The 23,355-nt window shown below is 35.5% G+C and overlaps 1 protein-coding gene across 6 annotated transcripts in view; it reads right to left on the bottom strand.

Annotated features, from left to right (window-relative positions):
* PAN3 (poly(A) specific ribonuclease subunit PAN3) overlaps positions 1-23,355 on the bottom strand; it is a 119,597-nt gene that overhangs the window by 54,775 nt on the left and 41,467 nt on the right. For 5 of the 6 annotated variants that reach the window (XM_064409126.1, XM_064409130.1, XM_064409128.1 and 2 more), the window contains 9 exons: positions 21,812-21,962; positions 13,703-13,950; positions 13,016-13,120; positions 12,307-12,364; positions 11,041-11,202; positions 10,769-10,885; positions 10,553-10,654; positions 2,611-2,776; positions 2,108-2,195 (listed from right to left, as the gene is read on the bottom strand). In XM_064409126.1, coding sequence (XP_064265196.1) covers positions 2,108-2,195; positions 2,611-2,776; positions 10,553-10,654; positions 10,769-10,885; positions 11,041-11,202; positions 12,307-12,364; positions 13,016-13,120; positions 13,703-13,950; positions 21,812-21,962 — 1,197 coding nt within the window. The remainder of the gene's footprint in view (positions 1-2,107; positions 2,196-2,610; positions 2,777-10,552; positions 10,655-10,768; positions 10,886-11,040; positions 11,203-12,306; positions 12,365-13,015; positions 13,121-13,702; positions 13,951-21,811; positions 21,963-23,355) is intronic. The other variant, XM_064409125.1, reaches the window with a different exon arrangement.

Consider the following 23,355-nt stretch of genomic DNA (forward strand, 5'->3'; position numbering starts at 1 on the left):
TTTTATTCCAAATACAGAAATAGTTATTAAACCTTTTTACTGTTTCCTGTATCACCATTTAGCTTTCCCATCTGTACCTTGCAATTGACTGACACAAGACTTATAGACTGGGGTGGGATGGGAAGTCACGTGCTGCAGTTTATACAGGTTTAACCCCTGGTTTTCAATGCAAGTGGCCATTCATATTTCATTTACTTCTTTTTAGCTTAGCTTCCCTTTTTGTTGCCTTCATGTAACTCTTAAATGATCATAGAAATTAATGTGTTTAACACAGATTGCAAAGAACTATTGCATACCTTTTACTGTTACATAGCCCCTCACTGTTCTGGCCAAAGTCTCTCTTTATATTAACCATGGGAAACACCCAGAAAATGGCAAATCCTAACAAATACAGCTTTCTCCATTGAAGACAACAACAAGGAAATGCATATTAGCTGGGCAGTAAACCAAGAGATAACCTACATTTTTAACAGTCACAGGAGTCCCAGAGAAATTCAGGAACTGGGTCATGGATCGAAAGGAAAAAGGACGAGCAGCAGTTGTTATTTTGTAATTTTATCTGGCTAGGGCAAACAAGGTAGAGCATGAGAAATGACCCCTAAATTTCAAGGAATGGAACCAGTCTGGCACCTCTGAAGGAAAAAAAAAAAGGGCAGTGAAAGCCTTGCCCTTCTAGAAAAAAACAACAAAAGAAAACGTCCTACTGTATTTACTAATTGCAGTTTAGATCTTCCAAAGGAAGTATTTAGGAGTATTTCTTTTCTGGTTTAGCAGACCAACCTAAACAATTTGAATATTAACAACACATAAAACATGAAAAGCCATTCCCCCTAAACAAAACTAGGCGTTATCAAGCAAGTCAGCTGCCATGTGTTGAGCTGCTATGGTGGTAAGTGCTTTTGACAGACTTGTGTACCTGCAAGTATTTTTAGATTTGTATCTTCAAGTATTTTAAATATTTTTCTGTACTTGAATGTCATAATATCTCAGGAGGATCCCTTTCCAAGCTGAAATTAAAATAGAAAAGTACTTAGATTTTAAAAAACCCCCTCTCATTACACTTTTAGGCATGGATTTACATGTATTTTCATCTTCTCTGAACTGTTTCCCACTAAATTATTACCAAAAGGCCACTGATATGCTGCTGAGTGTGTGTGTGAGCATGAAATCCTTTGGTGTATTCCTCAAAGCACACTGAAAACTGCTTTACTGTACCAATAAAAAAAAAAAGTTATGTTCTAGGACATGGTCTCCAACAAGCTAGTTTCTTCTGGCCAAAGTTCAAACATTTCAGTTATGACCTAAAGACTCGGAATAAGCGGTTTTCACAGTGAATAAGGTCAATTAATGAAAATAAATTAAATCCAACTCCCTACTGTAGTCTTTCACTCCCAGTACAGACAGGGTATGTGATGACTGCTGAAGTAATGTACTTTACCCTGAGGGGAAGTTAGGGAAAGAGGCACTCCTGTACACAGTGATGCTCCAGATGACTGTGGAACACTTTTTGTTAAGTCTAAAGGGGTTCTTCTTAATTCAGGAATTATGCAGAGTCCACGCTTCAGAGAACACCAGGAGAGCACGGAAAAACTAGGAGCCCAAAATAAAGATACACTAGAATCTTTTTGGCACGAGGAGAGGGTCTAAATGCAGTTAATTGAAAGATCTTACTCCTCTCAACAGGTATTCAACACTTAGTTATTTATGTTAAAAATCACAAAAGACAGAGCAAAAACTATTACTGCATCATTATTTTTTATCTGTAACACTAAATGTAAGATTTTTCTTCTCCTTCCTTTAGAAATCTCTATTTCTAGTAGTTTCTGACTTAAGTTTGTTAAATACTATAGTTCAACCTGTTTGGTGAGCTTGCTGAAATTTTAGAGGCAGAAGATATCAAAATGAGCATTCACATTTATAAATTATAAGCAAATTTGAACAGTGTATGGGAGAACCAAGATCAAATCAGAAGTGAAAAAAATACAGTCATTTACAGATAGATACAGTGGACTACAGTTTAATTAAAGTACTTGTCTTCCAAAAGGAATCACACTGGTTTGCAGTAATCCCTTTGCCAAGCCACCAACCTAACTGGCAGTTGTCATACCTGAAACTGAGCCATTAATGCCAGTGGATTATTCTGACTGTTGTCAAATGTCAAAACATCAAAGATTCCAACACAGTTAACTCGTAACCTTTAGGAACAAGAAGAGAAAAGGAAAAATTGCCATTAAACTTTATTGTTACTCAATTTTTCCTCTAGCATTCATTGAATTTTTTGATATTATAAAAGTCATTGGTACTTAGCAAATTACTATCAATCAGAAAAGAATGATTGTATGATTTGATAAAACACACAGATAGTATTCAGTCTACAAATAAATCAACAAATTTCTAAACTGACAGTAGTGGGTCTGATCAGTAGTTTGAGGATAATGTGTAAGTCTTCCCAAATACTCTTTAAAGGAAGACCTTTAAAAAACCAAAGTTACAAGTTTTAGCACCATGCCTCAGGCCACTTGAGAGAACTTACAAGCTATTTACATATCAGGTGCACAGTCAGCAGCCGCCAGGAACTCAGAGCACAGTGAGACTGAGTGCTTTCATTACCTTGTTTTGCCTGTTACCAGAATCTTCGTTGGATCCATAACTCTGCACGCCAGTCCTGCTGTGTGAATGGTCCGCAAGGCAGAGCTGAGCTGCACAATGTAAGCCCATATCAAAGACTCTGGAAGCAACCCCGCATGCTGCCGTGGCAGAGGTCCATCATGCTGACCTAGAATCAAAACATTGTGAGCATTAATAGAAGGCTGCTGTGCAAAAAGTAAAGTACTGCATCTTGAATTATACAATTAATTCACACACTCATTTCATTTAACTCTTAATAGTCCTTGAAAGATACATCTATGCTGCTTTGAAGGTGAGTTTGGGAATAGATTTTTTCCCCACTGGTTGGTTTCACATGTGTTTTTTTGAAAGTGCTGACAATTAATTAGGCATTATTATTTTCATTCTCATATTCAGGGAAATTTTGTTTTGAAGTTGAGAATGAGCATTGATTGGAAATTGCTCAAAGTAGATGGTACATCAAAATATGCAGGCACTTCAGAAGTAAAAACACCAATATCCTGAAATAAAGAATAAATATCACAAGAGCTGCAACATTTTACTGCCTTTATTGCAGGAAGGCTTCCCAATTAAACATTTTCTATCATCTAATAAGAAAAAATAACAAGCTAATTTCAATTTACATGAGCAAATCAGACAAAGATTTGGAGGCTACACATCACTGAACTTCATCACAACTTCACTTACATTCTGCTGTGACACAGCTCCCTGACAAGTTATCCCTGCATGACCCCTATTCCATGGGTAGTATGAAAGAAATGCATTATTCCCCTTCCAAACAGATTTGTAGTCAAAAGTAAAACTCAATCTTTGCAAATACACACTCAAATCCTACATTACAAACAGTTTGAGTAATACTGAGTCACAGATGAAAAAATGGAGATATAGATAACAAATGTTATTTTAAGTATGATGTGTGTAATTCAGGTAAGATGGCATTGTTTGCCTTGCACAAAGTTGAAGCAGAAGAAAATACATCCAGAGTAAGACAGTACATCTCAATTTTACAAACCATAAGAGATATTCAAGAGGCTGCCTCAGTACTGATTTTGCTTGAGACCAGTAATATCATCAGTATTATGTAAAATCATGTAAGCATCTGATTGGTTTCACTGTGAACTGACTGCACTGCACTCTTCTCTAAATATTTATTTCTTTTCAGTTGGGTTTTTTTTTGTTTATTTGTTTGGTGATTTTGGGTTGTTTTGTTTTTTGTTCTTGTTGTTTTCTGAGGTTGGGGTTTTTTTTAACCCCCCCTTTTCCTACACGACCATATCAACAACTGTGCATTTGATCAAAGTATGTGTATACTTGCATGCATATGCACACACAAAATATATGCACAGTGAAAAAAAAAGTGGAACACATTCCTGATAACTTTTTACTTGGAAATTTTACTGACTTTGGGGTCATGGGCTGGGAATGTTACAAGCTTTCATCTGAGCTTTGTTTTGTCCATTTTTGAAATTTTAGTTTGCTTTTCAGGTTTAAGGGACTTTGGTTTAGATTATGAAGATCAAAATGCTGACTCCTTTAAAAAGCAATAAACTTGGCATGTCTACTGAAAGCTGAATATAATGAGATATTGTTTGCTTTTTTCTGGCCCCCTGATGAATCATTATGCAAATCACTTCCCACAAAAAAACATCATTCCAAGTCTCACGCAGCAAACGTTTTCCCTCATAACTCTCTCTTCTTCAGAATGACAAAAATTATAATATAAAATGACTGAGAAGATACAACCTCCTGTACTAGTTGAGACTCTTTACTACTTGCTGTAGAATGCACTTTATATCTGGTGAACAGCAACATGAGTAGTAAGTTTAACAGGGATGTGCATGGATACTCTAAGACAGTTACATCTGTATGAAATAAGTCCAGAATAGAAACGTTGCTATAATATCCCAAAGAGAGAGAAGCTGAAACTTGGCAGTTATTTTTGTGCATGCATAACAGCACCTGCCCCTTGATCTTCAAATTAAGGCAATGCAACCAAGAGAATATCCAATATATACAGAAAGAACAGAGTTTGACAGAGCTTCTCCTCATCTATCAGAAAATCTTAAGCAACATTATTTTACTACTGGAAAAACTTACTTGAGGCTACAGCCAAATCTAGGCTGCTGCTTTCCCAACTGTTGGCTGCATCCCACATTGACATACACTAAACATACAAGCTAAAACATGGGAAGAATCAGCTTTGAAATGCCTTCTTGCATATCTATCTGTTCAAAATAAGCACAATTAAAAGCAGTTCAGTTGGTTGCAATGCTGACTATAATGTATGTCCCAAGAGGCCCATCACACCTGCCACAAACAGCACTTGAGCAAGGACCCAAGGAGATGAGACCCAAAAGCTTGCTCTTCAGGAAAAACACACAGTTGGAAAGCTTTCCAAACAGTGCTAAACACAAGGAAAAACACAACAAGAATATAAGTAAACATTACCCAAATGATCAGAGTACTACTTGAAAAAGTGGTTTTTTAAGAGATTCCATGGTTGATTTGCAAAGGCTTCCCACCACAGGCTGAATCTACAGCTACAACAAGCAAAATTTCAGACTGTGTTCTTCCCACATACTGCATGGCAGATTCACCTCTCCCAATAATTTCATCTCTGTGATGTAGAACACAGCCACTAATGGAAAAGATTAAAAATTTAAAACCTGCCATTTCAAAAACACAGGTTATCCATTATTTTTCCTTGCCACATTGGGACAAACATAAATAAATAAAAATGCTGACACTTATTTTTTAGTTCTGTGGTATGCTGTTGACAACAAAACAAAAAAGTTACCCTCTGTAACAGTGTAGATGTGTATATTGGGTTTCTGCATATTTAAAAAAGCATTCAAATGAAATTCTGTTCTCCAGAGCAGGTGTGAATCCAGGAATAGTCCTGGGGTGGGAAGTAAGACCTGGGAACACAAGCAGTAGGACTTGTTTGACATCATCAGGAACACTGAAAGCATGCCAAGAAACAGCAATTCTCACACAGTTATGAAGGAAAAAAAAACCCAATTAAAGATTCAGCTGTTTACTAAATTGAACCTCTCAGGCTTGTAAACCAGTCTTTTACATTTAAAACTGTGAATCAATCAGGGTTTACCTGGTGTTCCTAAGTTAAAGTACTGAAAACAAGACAAATGCAGTAGCCTTCATCTCTCCTTCAGGGAAACTTGGGGTTTGGTTTTACATTTCCCAGTTTTGAATACACAGAAAGTTTCTGATCTACTAGAATGCAGAAGTATTTTTTGTAAAAATTCCAAAGCTACTGAAAACTCAAACTTACTTTGAAAAAGTTGCAGCTCTTGGCAAAGGTATTTTAGGATAATTATTAGTCGCATATTTTGTCTTCAAAAACATCATGCTGACTTTCAATATTCATATATTCTTACTCCTCATCACACACTATTCATCTAGTCATCACACAAGTTATTTCTTTTTCAATAGAAGGGGTATTTTATAAAAAATCATTCAGCACATGGGAATGCAAAAACTGTGAAGTCAGCAGTGAAGTCCATTTTTGTGCATGACATACTACTATTAGTGTGTCAAAAGCAAAGCAAGTTTCCCAGACCATGCCTATCTTCATCAGAAAGTATTTGTTTGCTGAAAAACAGAGACTGTACTGCTGAAAACTCCTACTAACAGCATGTACGCCAACATTTAATTACTCAGAGTGTTTAAAAGCAGACCAAAAGACATAACAAAGGCATGCTTATCTCTGCCAACCACAAAAACTCACCAGGACAAACTTTTCTGGCAGCTGTCAATAGTTACTGTTAACTGGCCAGGATTTTCTGGCTGTTAAGTTTTAAAGTACACACATTCAGAATTTAGTTTACCATTCAATTATTGCACTGTTAAGAGCAACATCTCAGTACTTTTGGGTTAACTTGCTAATGCAAAGAGAACATAATTTTGGCAGAGACAAATGCACTAATATGTGCCACAATCTGAAACTAAGAAATATAAGAAAGGTGGAAGAATACCAAGAAGTTCCAGATCAACATATTTAATGTTTAGAGTATGAAGAAGTGTTTTGAGGAAATAGAGGAAGTGAGAATAATATAAGAAACTTTTCAAATAAATGTACTTTGAGTAGCAATTAACTGAAAATTCAGATTCCTGATTTTAAACCATGCAAACTTAGTAAAGTATGACAGAACAATGTTAGATTATCACACACTACCATCTGAAGGAAGAGGAGTTATCACTGAATAAAGAACACAAGCAACAAATTCTACTGCATTCAGAAGTCAGAGACATTAGTTTACAGTATAAAAATAAATGTAAGCTGCTATTTTTCTTCCCCACACCAAATCTCTATCAAGGTAGTCCTGTAACAGGGTCTGTAAATAATATGGCAAGAAGAAAACACCCAAGACTGATCACATTGACACCAGTGACATGCAAGACAGCCATGTAAACCATAATCCTCATCTTTTAACTATCAATGTCTCATGTTGCCAACTGAAGTGTTCAACATAAATAAGGTTGCATACCTGAAATCAAATTCTCTGAGTTCACTGATCAGGTTCACAGTGTTGTGCCTCCTAAAACCTTTATAAGCAATTGTACTAATCTGGGCCTCATGCTGCAGAGTACCCAACTTCCATCCATTCCCCTGCTTCTCTTGGGAGTCTCCTCTAGGCAGGCAGACGGCCAAGAAACTCTGTGAGGGGATGGAGAAAGGATCCATGAAGGCAGGCAATTCTGAGAAATCAAGTTATAGGTATGCAATCTTATTTTTCTCTCTTAAATTGCTCCTTCTACTGAGGACTAGACTAGAGAGCAGCAGTTATCAAAAAAAAAAAAAAAAAAAGAAAGGCCAAAGCAAAGATATGCAGAAAGATTTGGCAAAATTTGGGACTTCAGGTGACTTTTCCCCTAATTCCCTAATTTGTCTACTGAAAATATTGAAAGTGCAGGTAGTAAGTGCCACAGTCAGGACAAAGTTATCTTCCCTACATATCCCTGTAAGTTCTGTTGCAACAGCTCATTTTAATTGAGTAATACTTTGGTTTGAACAGACATTGATGTCTTATTTCCAACTTGCCAGATCATTCCTGCCTATAAAAGGAAGCTGAAGTAGGCAAAACAAAGGGTCCAGATAGCCCATGAGCCTGTTTCAAATACACATACCCTAAAATCAGCTTGCCATGAATACTGAAGTGTATAAACATAAACAAGTAGAATGTTCTATTAGCCTCCAGTGATTTGCAGCCCAGAAGTAAATATCATGCCTATGCAGTCCCCAACTATTTCTCCTGCATGAGTAAGCCCACTTCCCCCTTGAACCTAGGCAAATGTCCACAACAGTCTGTGAAAGTTCCATGGCTTAATTATCGTTACACAGGTTTTGAATTTGCTACCTGTCTAGTTTCATTGGTAAGGCCTTGGTTGTAGGCTGGAAGAAATAATAAACTTTTTTATTAATTTCTTTGTTAATTCAAATGATTTTTCAGACCATATTCCAGTAATTTTTAACCCCATTATTATCCTTCCCATCTTTAAAAGCATGAAAAGCATTATTCCACTTTGCTGTTCTTCATCCAGCTGTTCCACACCTTTGATCATCCCTGTCACCTCATCTCAACCTCTTCACTGCTCTTCTACACCCTTCAAAATGCACGAGGAGGAACACAGCTACAGACAGGAGTCCATCAGGCACACACATCTTGAATACAATGTCTACTATTTCACTGCCCTTTTCTTAATAAGCTACATCAACCTATTTCCTATTTACAGCTATTCAGGACAGTACTCTCTTCAATCTACTTAACTATGGTCCCAGACCTGTTACTGAGTGGCAACAGTCACAACAGAGGCTATTGCTTCATGTTTAAAGCTAGTTACATTTTTCCTTTGATTACACTGGTTTACATTACATCACCTGCTATATTATCAGTAGGAGTTCCAGTCTTGTAAGATCCTTCTGCAATCAATCACAATTGGCCTTTGTTTTTAACAATCCAAATAATTTGGTATTACCAGCAAACTTTGACAGACCATTTATCTTCAGAGCAAACAAGCAAATGTGTTAAGAAATACAACTCCCAGGACATCTTCTTGTGAGACCCGTCAGTGATCTTCACTGTTCACTCTGTTTCCAATATTCTAACCAGGCATTAACCTGAGAACCTTTTCTGCCATATGACTACTTAGGCTCTTTTAAAGACTCTGTTGGACTTCATTGAAAACTCCAAGGTCTTATCTACTGGATCTTCCTTTAAAGAACTTGGATAGGTTAATGGGACATGACTGCCCTTTATAGGACCATAACTTAATTATTTTCCAGTGTGACAAAAGAATGTGTTCCCAAGAATTTTATTATAACTTCTATTATTTTATCTAGAACAGACATCATACTACTATGATTCTCTAGAGAGATACAAAAACATAACAAGGACTGATTCACATGGAAATTGAAAACCATGACTGGGAAACGCTCAGGGGTCTAGTCCTGCACGTAACAGTCATTAACCTAGCAGTAGATCTTCCAGTTTTATCTCACCAAATTAGTTTCACATCAGGCTCATTGAATCTGTAATGGCACTCTGATTTGACACAGGATATGACACAATCAAACTGGGGTTTCCTCCATCTGAGATATTACCACCAAAATCAGTGGTGGAAATCAAGTTCCATCTCCACTTATAATGGTCAGCTCAGTCCAAAGTCAGTGAGAATTATGCAGTATATAAGGTACCCACAAGTCCTTGAATGTATATAAGGTTTTCTTCAAGCCTTTGAACATACTCACACACTACCAAACCAATGTACTCTGATGTACAAGATAGCCAAGAGAAGTTCTAGATGCCAACCTTTGAAATAGTTTGAATTCACAGCTAAAAGCTCTAATTTCAAAAAAGGCACAAGAAACAAAAAACCCTTAGCTTCTGTTTCCCTTCATACACTGGCAGCCTAAAGACATTTAGGGAAGATCTTCTCTAATTAAAAAATAAAACAGGCCATGTCACAGTCCTCTGGTCATCTTTAGTGCTTGATGTAATTTCAGGACTGGTCCTGCCTCAAGCAAGAAGTTGGTCCAAAAAAGCTCTGCACGGTATTTTTCTACCTTAAGTCTTTCTGTGATTCTATTCAGCAGTGACCACATCTCTTTCTCAGCATGGCACTGTTTGTGTTGCAAATACCTGACTGCAGTTTGTAAGACTGCAGGGATCACAAACTGGTCCTAACAGGAAGAAGGATCGACAGCACACTGGTTTGGAGAGGAAAAGGCTTTAGACACAAGCATAAGAGCTCTACTGGGCTACTTGCTGAGCCACAGACCATCCTGTGACAGACTTCATTTAAGAATGTTGATGTAGTTTTAATGACTCCATTGAAGCTATGTATAAACATCATTAAAAAAAATTTCAGACCTAAGATGTGAAGCTGGTGTCTGAAAAGAATGTGGTACAGGGATTTTTTTAATCCATTTCTTGTCTTAACTAGTACTTCACATTTCAAATCATCAAATAAAATACTGTCTAATTATTTCTCATAATACATAGTGCGGAAAAAAACAGATGAGTAGGACACCTAAACAGCAAGAATCAAATTGGCACAGCATATCTTTTGTATTTTCTGGAACTAATGCCATTAAATGTTAGGCGTTACCTGGTGACAGACCTGCAATAAGGACACCAGAGCTCCTGGCTCACAGTTTTTTTTTCAAACTATTTTACTTTTAAAGAGTTGTAATTCCCTTACATGCTGACATCAACTTTATACTTGTTTGATAATTTTAAAAAATTTTACAAATAGGAGGTGAAGAAGTAGTCTCTCATATCAATCAGCTTATGGCATGACAGAACTGGTTGGCCAAAAAATTAAGCTGAACAACTATTTGTGACCAGATGTTTACTGCAGAAACAGCGTATAGAAGTATTGTATCATAGTGTGGTTTCCTTACCCCATTTCCGTTTTGTGAAATAGGAATCAGCACTAGGGTCATTGAAGTGTCTGCTCATCATAGTCTCTCCTCCAGCATGAAAATCATACGCAAACACTAAAGCTTAAAAATAGAAACAGGTGATATTTACTAACTCAGTATTTGAAAAAAGTATCGACACATCAGCTTGGGGGAGTGGGGGGGAGGTGCAGTGGGCAAGAAAAAACAAAAACTTACAATGTTCTCCAAAAGCTTTAGTGGTAAACACTTCACGCAAAGTTACGATATTTGAGTGCTGAATCTTTTTCCACATGTCAACCAATACCATGCACTTTGTGTTAACGAGACGGAAACCTAGGAAAAAAAATATACCTATGGTTTAAAGTATAATGCTTAGATTGAAAAATTTTTACTTTAGCATTTCATCTGAAACTGCTGAGAAGCAACCAGACACTAAAATATGACTGGTATGCTTCGGGATGCTACTGAGACAAGTGAATTTTTCTCACCATGTATCCTCCGAAGGCAATACGGCAGGTCATCTTTACTATTTACAGCTTTATAGCACGATGTAATGTACCCAAAGTTGCTCGTTTTCTGTATCCGATTGGGAGGCGGCAGTGGTTCCAAAGGAAAGAGACTGTGGTAGCTGTCCACTTCTGCAGGAACTGCTAAAATCAGTTTATACACAGAAATATGTTAGGCCTCAACTGACTTTGAGAAAATTACTGAGTAGCAGAGAAAATTAAAATGACTTTCACTAATATATATATTATCTCCATCATCTTTTAGGTGCACGTGAAGTTAAAATTCACTATTTTTGCTTTAACACCAACATACTGGTAGGTTCCTAGAAGTGATCCCACTGACCTAAAATTGTCTTTAGAAAAAGTGTTACACATCAACAGAATAGATGACATTTCCATTACATCTGCCATTTTCTCATTTACCTTAGAAATTCACCCTTATGAATGATATTTCTTTAGTGTTTTTCCTACACTAATTCAATAATAAGCACCAATTTCCATGCAGACTTCCTACCATAGTAAAGACCACATTTTCATCAGGAAAAAAAAGCAAGTATCAGTCTTTTGTGTTTTAATATACTAGTTTATAAAACAGGCAGAGAGAAGTACTAAAGGTTTGTAAATCAGATTAAGAGATTACCCTTGCACTTCATCTGGATTAAAACACTAAACTGCATTTTTTTAACTGCATCATTATCATACTACACACACATTTGATAAGATACTGCAAGCAAAAATTATTTAAATCAAACTGAATATTGTAAATTCCCCAAAAGCTAAATCACAGTAAATAGTATATGGTTCTTCTGCCTGACAGCTAGCACAAAGCCGTCTCTGATATATCAGCCAAGTCACTTCAAAACAAACTGCTTTGCTAGTTTACATACAACATTTGAAAAATATATCTACATTATATATAGATATATATATCTATATATTTAATATCTACAAAGTAATACAAAACTGTTTTTCACAAGGCTTAACTGTCTTAATGATTTTTCCTTTCTCAGCAATTTGAACTATTCCTAATCATTAAGGAGTTTCAAAACAGAAATAGGAGACAGAAAGAATAATTTGTATTTTTGAAACACTGCATTTGGTTAACCATGGCCCAGGCTGACAATTAAAGTTCCATGAAAAAATAAAAACAGGTGGCAGTTTCTGCAAGAGGTTGTTAATATAGATGAATGTACATGGTTGCAGAAAAACATCATCACTGTTTAAGAGTTTTGAGAAACACTTACTTACCAGGAATATCAGCCTGATCAATCTGGGCCATAGTTATTAGGTGTCTGTTGATGAGTTCCTGAAGGAAAAATTAAGTTTTGAACATTATAATTCAGTTATTTTTTTGATAATTTAAGAAAACACTGTCTTTGAAGTACTAGCTACCTGTACTAAAATAGAGAATTAATGCAAGTGTCTAAGGCAGAGAGGGTCAGAAGATTAACAGCTTGAACATATGAATGATAAAATACCTAAATTCTTGAAGGAGCTTCAGAAGACATTTGCTATAGCTCGCACTGACAAAGGCACCTACTACAGTAACGCTGAAATTAATAACACTCACAGCCAGCCCTGAGATGATGAACCCTGAGAAGAGCTCTTCAGCTAACACCTGCATACACTTCCATTTCAGTGGGAGACTTTCAAACTGAATAGTATTGCAGCTTAAAATAATGCTACAAAAATAAACCCATGCACACCAAAAAACCACATCAGTAATAGCACTGAGCTGAATAGTAAATCATGGCATGCGGATTAGATTGCAGTCATGTATGTTGTAACTCATCCCCACCCTCTGTTGTACTCCACCTACTACAAGATTTGATTTTTCAAATTCTCCACAGGGAAAACTGACTGCACATATTGCAAGTGTCTACTTCTGTTCTACCATTAACAAATTTCTATTTTTGCCAAGACATTAAATGTTCCTTTACACTCTCAAACATCTTACCTGTCTGAGCTCATCTGCCATGAAGAAGGAAGGTGCATTTGCTTTTGGCTGCATGTAAGCAACATGAGGTGCAGCTGGATGGTAGATGTGGTAGTTTGGAAAGACCTAAAAATAAAGCATTTCAAGAAGCTTTCTGAAGTCCTTAAGGATCAAGCAAATGAAGAGTTTTCTCACTCTTTCAGTTCAAACTATGAAATCCTCATGTACAGTACAAGATACAAATCTATTGTCAGATATGTTACAATCCTTTTATGTTGTATTCACTTCTAAATATTTCAAGGGTGAGGGAGGTGTATGTGTATATATGTATGTAAATAGTTATTTCCACAGTTTTCTAACTGCCTTTTCCCCGTCATTGTAAACATAAGACCTATTTAACCAATCAAAAAAAAGCTGACTTTTTGATGTTTTCTCATTATGTACGTATCCACTGAGACATATAGAATGCTTTCTTGCTACTGCTGTGTTAAAACCCCAGAAAGCTCTACACAACTGTAGAACTATATAAAAATTTCTCTGGTCCTTATATTTCAGTGATTTTTGGAGAACAACTAAAATAACTAAAAGGACCCATCTTCATACAGAATAAGCAGTTTATAGCTTATAAAACATTAAAACAATATCTGTAGTATCAACCAATTCAGCACTTATAAACTCCAGACAGTTGTGTATTGAAAGCCAACATACCATTCCTGTGAGAGGTGCTGGAGTTGTGTCAGTGTAGAAGTATGTTGTTCCACCCACTGTTTCCTTCTGGATCACCTGGCCAGTAGATGGAGGCTGAGAGACAGCGTTAGCGACAGACGCAGAGGCACTAGTAGGCACCATATAGTTTGCTGGGTTAGGAGTATGACTTCTTCTTCGAGGAGCAGGAGATGTATGAGGAGTTATTTTGGGAGAATGAAGAGGAGAAGATCCTGCTGACAGTGACATTCCTTAAAGAAACACAAGAAGACATTCTTGATCAAATCTGTCATCAAAAAAAACTACCAATTTCAGAAAAGCAGCCTTTACTACCAACAACATTCTGAGCAGGTGAGACACTTAACTCTTCATATAGATATAGAAATCCTTGAGAGATAAAACAGTAAGACCATGACTGAACAGATATCTTTTCCCCAAAATCTTTGCTTATTGCAGAGAAATAGGGCTTTGAAACATACAATATACACATGAAGAACTGAAATGAAAAACATAAGTAGCTGAAAAGGGAAGACAAGTCAAAATAATGCTGTGTCTAATGCTAGTTTGTTAAACTGCAAAAAGATAAAATATTAATGACTATGTGAGTGTTTACTTAACAGTTACATGAGCAGTCAATGGAGTTTGCTTAGCTGTAACTCACTTCACCTAATTATGCATGTACCTTTTATTAGAACTCCACAGCTATAAATGTCTCCAGTAATACAGCACACCAGTAAGTGTGTTAATAATACACAAAATGCCACTATTAATAACATCAGGGGAGTAATTACCTATTTTCCTGCAATTATTATATTCAAAAGTCATCCTCCAAAAGATGTATTTTATATGTAAAAATAGATAACATCCCATGATATGAAGTCTATTAAACATTCCTGTTGGAATTTTCTAATTTATTTGCAATTATTTTATTGGCTGCTGTTCACCTTTAATATTACAGGGACAACTCCACTGATGCCTGAGAAACTCTGCTTCTAAACAAAGTGCATCAATGAGAAAAAAAAGGGCAACTTTTTTGCATACACACTTTTTATTTACCAAACAGTCTAATTACTTTGAGTTATTGCATGCAGAATTCTCAGAATTGCTTACTTAAAAAAACAGGTGCTTGCTTATAAAAATTACTTGTAAAAATTAGGTGTAAAATGTAATAGACATTCCGAGGTGCTGCTGAGGAAGAGATAACCCTTCAAAACAACTCCTTGCAGAGTTACTTACTAGCAGAAGATCTGACATATTCAGGTGTTCAGATTAACACCAAGGAAAACATCTTTGAAAGGTATTATTGCTCAGTTCAGACTGGGATGCACTTTCTCTTCTATAAAGTCAGAATTGTATTAGTCATACTAAATCTTTTCCTTGAAAGGATAGAAGATACACAGCTTTCATATTTAACATTCTGTTGACAGCTGAGAATTCTTCTTTAATTAAGAATGGTTAGTTACTACACAGATATTTGATTAAATTAATTATTAAAACTCTAGTAATCAGAGTAATTTAAGCAACTCTCCAACTAATGAAAGCAAAAGGAATTTTTTTTGCATACACACTTTTTAGTTACATAAACTAGTTTAACTTCAATCATGAGTTACTCTGCAGAGTTCTCAAAATGCATCATCAGTAATGTGTAGGAGTGATTTCACACTCGTATCGTGTCCCTCAAGTAATCTCATCCCTCCTACATTTAATTTTTTTTTCTTTTTTAAAACAAAAGACAAAAGCAAATAAGTTCCAGTGTTAACAAGTAAGCACTACCTTGGGAAAAATTACTTTGAAGCTATATTATCCTAACAATATTAAAAGAATATTTGTAACCTTTCATTTAGCTCCTCTCATTTACTTCTTTGACAAAAACCATGTTTATTAATTCAGCACAATTCTCTTTTGTTCCTCAAAAGTTAATAGTTCCAACAAAATGAACAAGATTTTTAAATTGTAACTGTGGTAAAATCATATGCCTTTCTTTTTAACTGTGTCTTTTAAGTAATTTATTCCTTTTGTAAAACTGTAAAATATTAAGAATATGAAAGAAAAAAGTCTGCACTTTTGTAGGCTAGAACTTTTCTTTGTATTAATACATGTACATGTGCGTACACACATCTTGTAGATAAGCAATATTATAGAATATTGCTCACCAGTGTATTAACTTAAAAAATTAATTATAATAGGCACTGCTAATGGTAACATAGACTCCTAAAAATCTGTCTAAAAATTAACTGTATGACTGCAAAATGTTACATATTTTGATAGCACTAATTTATGCTACAAAAGAAAGTAAGTTTTCATTAAGGTACAAGTCACCTTGAGTGACTGAGTAATACTTCAATATTTCAACAGCTCTGTAAAGACTGTTACATTTTTAACAAAAGACTAAAACACAAATGCATTCTTAATCCACTGGAGGAAAAGATCAGTTTCAAAGCAAACAATGTATTAGTATTAAAAGCTGAAGGATAACTAAAATGGCCATTAAACTGAAGCAACTCTACAGTTAGTTTATGATAACTAAGAATTCTCTTCATCTATGGGAAGTTACTGATATGCCTTTTTCACTCTATTCCAATAAAGCAGTATTCACTGGAGTCCTTGCAAGCACATCATCTCAACCCAGACAGGAATAAATGGCTTCAAGAGTAACTCAATAAAACAGCCAACTATAGGGATCATGAAATAAGAACCCAGCAGCCTTCATGTATACTGATGGAAAATAAGACCTCTATGCTTTCAAATACATACTATAGGTACAAGACTGTAAGTAATGTCTTGCAGAAAAGTGAAGACTTGCAACTTGCTAAAATTATACTGTGACCTTCTACTACAAGTTTCCCAGAAGAAAAAAGATCTCTAGTGACTTTACAGATATAATTTCAAACTATTTCCACTTTAAGACTTTCTTTTTGAAAAAAATTTATTCCCGCTAAAGAATAGTTACCTCAATCCTTAATGTCTTTGCACAGGTATTAATGCAAGACTGAAAGAAAAGGATCACAGCATCACACAAATCCTTTTAGATGGCCTTCCAGTCTAGTTAGGTCTCATTTTGAAAGGACATTGAGAGTTCAGTGAAAATCATCTAGCAGGTAGAACATATGGCCTCTTCATTTGCCAATATGCATAGTGAGTTCAGGAGAAGAAAGATTGACTGGAGTCTGGTTTTATTCTACTAGAACATACTACACATGCTACAAGAATTTTGCTCTTACTGCTGTGGTGCATATGGACAGGTTGAGACAACAAATATTGGAAGTGACAGATTCTTCTGAGAGACTTGCATTACATTCAACACAATCTAAATAACTATTGAAAGCCCAGCATAACAACAACAAAAAAAAGGAAAAATACTTAATACAGTGAAAATATGAATATTTAAGTACTTCAGGCAGCTAATAGAGTGCACAAATTCAAGCAGATATCACCAACTTCATTAGTATTTCAATCAATTAAGAGCATACTACTAATAATATTTAATCATAACAAATGGAATTAGAGGAAAATAAAAGAAAAATAGTTTTATTAACAAGAGATTATATATTCCTACTGACTGATACTCAAGAAAAAAGATGTTACTAAACATACAATAGTGACAATGGAACAGACCTCACAGAATTAGGCTGGTTTTAACAGCACAGTTTATGTAAATGTCTATTTGCTTAAGGGCCTAAGAAAAAATGAGCTTTTTAAAATCTACTTATGAGTTACATACGTATATATATACACACATACATATATACACATGTATATAAATATATATATCTCACTCCTATCAGTGATCTTGACAAATAATATTAAGCTTTCCCTATGAGAGGGTTCAAGATTCCCCTATATTAAAATTCTAATGCCAACAGACATCAAAAAGCCTGTTTCAAATTGTCCCTCTCCACTCCTTGTCTTGGGGAATCTTAATACACTTCATGAAGAAGTCAAATACAATCTTAAAAGATGAACTGCAAGGGGAAAGGGCTTCTTTCACTTTTCTATCTAAAAAGAGGTGTCATGGTATGCAGCTGTCATGGTTCCATTCCACAAAACAGAAATGGTTGTGGGATTTGAAGATCTTTTCCCAACATTCACAGTGAATGTGCAGGCTACCTACACACACATGCAGCTCTTAAGGTGCCTTCTTATTCTGTAAAGAGAGAGATCATACTTACATATCCTTCTTTATTCTTTTCATTTATTGCCTTGTTTTTTTATTTTTGAAGTTTCATTGTGACTGAGGAAAGGGAAATGGCAGACTTTGACACGCATTTGCGACAATGCCCGAAGACATTTTATGAGATTCACGTTGCTAATAAAGCTTTGTAGCACACAACGTATTTGAATTAAAAGCTAGCTAATAATTCACACAGATAATCAGGATCAAAGGGCATTAAGCATGACTTCTCAATGACTCAGTACCTACAACTTTTTGATTTAATGAGAATTCACAACTTAGTGAAGCAGGATTTCATTAAGCTCAGGTGTATGCAAATCAGCTGGCCTACAACATTAAAGGTTTTAAAAAACCTTCAAGTTTTGCCTACAAATTTGCTAGTTTACAACCATATCCCTATGCCTCTAATGCTTGTAACACATTCAGAGGTGAAAAATAGAACATTTAACATTTTATCACTTCAATGTTCTGTACTTTAGAGATACCCCAGACCACTAGGTAAATTTTGAAGAATGACAAAGCAAAACAAATTATTTCAAGAACTTAAAGTAACATCCTTAAGTTCATTAACTATTTCTTGTTATTGTAAGCTCTCTATCAGGTCATTAGCATTGCAGATGTGTATTTTTAAGTTAATTAAATCTGCTTCATTCCCTAAACTATTTGAATCATCAATTCTTCCTCTTCAGTCTCAATTGGGAAAAAAAAGATAATTATAGAGTCTCTTTGCCTTCTTCTGTTCTTCCATTATTCTGGAATGGCTGCAGAATTTCCTCTGCATCATATTTGATCCAGAAGGCTGGAACAAGCTCTTGGGGCCTTCAGCCACACAAACCACCACAAAGTGCTCTATCTCCATCTGGGGCTGTGGGCTCTGAAAACTACATTCCTGCTCATCACAAATGGAGATATGTCAACCAGACACAAGCAAACACCTTCACCTTCCTGGCTCCTAAGCCTGCAGGTTCAGACTGGATCTCCTATATTCTGCACAGCTCAGAACCTGACTTGGACTAAATATAAAAGCAACAGCAATTTGCTGTCATTTCCATTTGATGTGACAGAGGCTTCATTCTTTAGGTATAACCTAAACATTTTTGAATACTGGGGGCTATACATATGTTCTCTCTCAAGTTCAACACAGCAATGATGTCTTATCACTTTGATGACATTCATTAATTTCTTTCACACACTGTGTTGCATATTTTAATGAAATTAATACTCTAATACAGCTATGCAGGACTGGGTAAGATAAGCTTGTAAGCAAAAGTGTGCTATTTGAAGATTGTCAGCTTCTTACTAGATTTCCCACAAAACGACCAACAGGGTGTGTCTGCTAGCAAGGAAAGGGAGCAGCAATAAGGTAGTATTCAGGGAGTTTACAGAAAGTTTGGAAACAGTAAATGAGATCTGTTTACAACTCTTCAGTGAAACAATTTTCTCCCACCACCTGTGTAACTTGCACTTCATATCACTCTATTAAAGGCCACCAAGATGAACATGACCCTATGTTGAGATTAACCTAGAAAGCACTTACAGAAGGAAACATGTGAATGCAGGAGTAACCTTCTTGCATGCTACATCCTAACTGATATGTCAGGCATGGACAACAAGTTACCCACTAAAGTATTTTAGGTTTCCCCTGTCATATTTTTCAGTATTTCTGCAGTACAGTTGACAAGACAGGCAGAACAAATATTTTCCAAGGACAAGAAATACTAGATGTCATAAGTGGTTTTGATTTGCACCTACCTTTAGGGAAATCTCAGAAATCAGATATGTGAAAGAACTTACATTTTTTTTATCATCAAGAAGGAAATCAAAGGTCTGTTTTCATAATTTACCTACTTTGCTATAGGTGAATAAAACTATGGAAGACTTAAATACTCCTACTACATTTCCTTATTTCTCATGAAATTTTGATTTCCTCCAGTACACTGTAAATTACAATAAGCAATCTTAATCTCACATAAATACTTAAATCTGCAAAGTTATTCTACTGGAGAGTATGCACCCTTTAACTAGAAAGAGATTTATCTTTATTCAAAGGAAAATTCTTATAAACTCTTTACATGGCTTTTATTTGAATTTATTTTCACTTATTGAAACCTAACATATCTCAACCATTTTTTCATGGCAACATCAGAATGTATTTCAGTATTTTTTTTATTCTGTTACCCAGTATGATCTAAGTGGTGAAGTTTCCACACACAAAGATACCGCTTTCTTATTTAAGAGCCTAATTTTTTAGAAAGAGCACCTCCTAGCTGACCTTGAGGTAACAGGAATTTTTGTGGATGGATCCTGTTGACAGCTTTAATGTTGACATTTAAATAAAAATAAATGTCTGTGAGCAGTATTTACATAGGACACTTAGGTTCAGAGAATTCTGCACTCAGTGACAGAAGAAAAGCTTCTAGAAAAATTCAGTGAATCCAACCAAGGTCCCTACTTTGAACTATATTTTCATTTTAGTTATGCAGGAAGAGCAGGGAAACAAGCCAACTCTGCCTGAAGTTACCTCTTATGAACACTCCCCCATCCCTCTTGTCCATAAACAAACAATAGTATTTGAGGCTAGAAAGTATGCAGCATTGGTATCTATATTTATTTCTAGGACCTGAAATCGTTGTGCGAACCTCTTTCATCAGTGTTACTTATCCTTTCAAGTATTACTTACAGATAGTAAAGAAATGGGACTGTGAAGGATCCCTCTGAGACCCCACTGGACACTTTCCAAAAGTAGATCATTTTACTGTATTCTATTTAATCCTTTATACACTTTTCAATCCAGGTGACAAGGCTGAGAGGCATATAAACACAACAGTTTTCCAATAAGACGGTACAGCACAAAATAGGATCAAGCAGACAGTACCACAACATGTTCATTTGGTCAGCAGAAGTATCAATCTCTTTCCTAGCCTGCTCTTTTATGTTTTCACATGCAAGCTAAATTCTGGCTTCCTTTACATTGACACTGGCATCAAGAAAGAGTGAAGTTCATTTTAATAAATAGTAATTGCCAAGAGATGTTTAAAAAATACTTTATAGCATTTGCCCAGCTGCCTCTCGGTAGCCACAAGAGACTGCCGGAGGTTTAAGCATATACAGAAACTCACTAAAGAATTTGCAGTGTGAAATATCCAGATTTGCTGATGGCTATATACAAAAAATATTTTTATTTTATTTAAACAAATTATTAAAATTAAGTTAACATCTTATGATCAGAAGACTAAAAGATGCATGAAGGGACTGAACTTTTCAAATGTGTAAAAAAAAAATCTGTCACTCAATTATATGACTGCATGGAACACATTTCAGTAAGAGTTTTAAACGTGGGAAATAACTATAAATTAGAAGTCTTAAAATTGAGATTACATGTGACAGATACAATAAAAATTAACACTATTTTGTAAGGCACAGAATTACAGAATTAGCTTGTCTTCTACTTTGTGCTTGTAATCCAGATTTTTATATCCTCATATGCACTCATTAATAATAAAAAAATACTTCTACATCACAGTCTAGAAACAAATAAAAAGAGCACACTGGTGTGTAGTAAACCAAGATCATATGCATTGTAAACTACACGGCATTTCTAGACTATGGGTCGTTTAAATCCTCTTCAGGTACTGCTCTGGCCAGAACCACTTAGGACTTATCACAGTATGTGATAACTCAGCAACCCTTTTCTCTAAAAAGAGCAGAGTAAGTTATTAATTTCAATGCTGCTGTGCATGAGCAGATTTCACAGCCTGCAGTGTGATTTCCATACTACTGGAATATCTATCCGAAGTTCCTCTGCTTTTTAATGATTGCCTTAAAATTAAGAGCTGAAGTAGGAGGTAGCTACATTTATATCTGATGAATCTGATAACTATATATAGGGTTACATTTGACAAAACAAACCACTGTACTAGAAATCATTACTCTCAACTTACCTGGTGCTAACCCAGCAGTAGCAGGACTTCCCATGGAAGGGTGAGAGAACAAGGCTTGAGAGAAGGCAGACATACTTGACTGGGATACATTACTCAGCCTGGAGGTTGATCCTCCTTTAGGAATAAACTCACTTGCAGAAGGATTTGGTGTCTGTTTAAAAAACAATAATAAATTAAATGTTTATTTCAAATGAGAAGGGATTTATCCAGCAGAAAATACATTCTAGACAGGCCTACTAGTTAGTGCAGGGGGTATTTTTAAGGCACATATAGCTTGCTGAAGAGAGCAAAGAATACTGGAAGCTGTCTGCATGAACACATTTAGACGTGTTTTTAGCTTATGTTTGAAGTGTTAGAAGCAAACTTTCCATATGAGCAGCTGGTCTAAAAATTCATACAACATTTTGCAAAAGGCTTTCCATAAGCATTACATTACAAGTTGGAGAACAGACTTGACACTGAGAAAGCTTTGCCACAGCTGCACAGATTGCTCCCCCAAGACTTCAGCAATTTAGTCTCAAACTAACTAGCAATTTCAAAATAAAGGATTAAAAATTATTCCTACTAGAAAAGTCACCCTGCCTCTATTTCAAATAGATCTGTATGTTCAGGTTTTTTGTGAAGGTAACTTCTGCTTTAATTACCTGTTTTATTTATCTAGCACCCTTAATAATGAAGTCTAATTTGGTGCTATGGAAAAAAAACCAGATGCAGAATGATGGCCAAACATCCAGTATTTGTTAGTACCTAAAACAAACACATGACCCATTTTTAATTTCTATTAAAATCAGTGCAGATAATTTTTGTAGCTTGGGATCGTGGTATTTGTTTTGAGGTAAGATTTTTGTTTGATTTGGGGCAGGGAGGGTTAGAAAAAGAAAATCCCAGTTAAAGCTCAAAAGGCAAAAAGCTTATCATTGGACAGCCAATTACAAATGACAAGAGTGGAACAAAAACTACATTAAGCCAATAAATAAAATAAATTATTACATGAACACACTGAAAATCTTGAAGATTATTGAATTACAGGATTTAGTTTATTAAGTCATCTGCACAGTACCTCTCAAAAGTGTCTAAACAAGTAAGATAAAATAAGAAGACAGCAACAGCTCCCAACAGACAAGAGATACTGTTAAGATAATCCATAATGTTTTTTTACAGAAAACTTCTTTGGTTTCAGGCCATTTAAAAATAACCAACTGTATAAACCGTTAGCTAAATTATCAATATTGATTTTACCAATATAAAGTGGCATCAGAGAAATAAGTTAGTTCCAAATTAAAAGTGAAGTGTGAACATCAATTTAGACAGTGAAGAAAGTATTTGAGAACAGTTTCTGTTAACTGGGTTTTAACACCTTTATTTGATTATTTCTGCCAAATATCATAGTATGAATGTATTTCAATGCAGCGATAAAGAAGGTTCTCAAAGTTGCAAAATTAAAGATGATGCCCAGATTTAAAAGCAAATAGCAAAAATATTCTACCTTTAATCACACAGTAAATTTTAACCACCATCCACTTTATGATATCAACTATCACCTT

Source organism: Passer domesticus, chromosome 2 (assembly GCF_036417665.1).
Source record: "Passer domesticus isolate bPasDom1 chromosome 2, bPasDom1.hap1, whole genome shotgun sequence".
NCBI lineage: Eukaryota > Metazoa > Chordata > Aves > Passeriformes > Passeridae > Passer > Passer domesticus.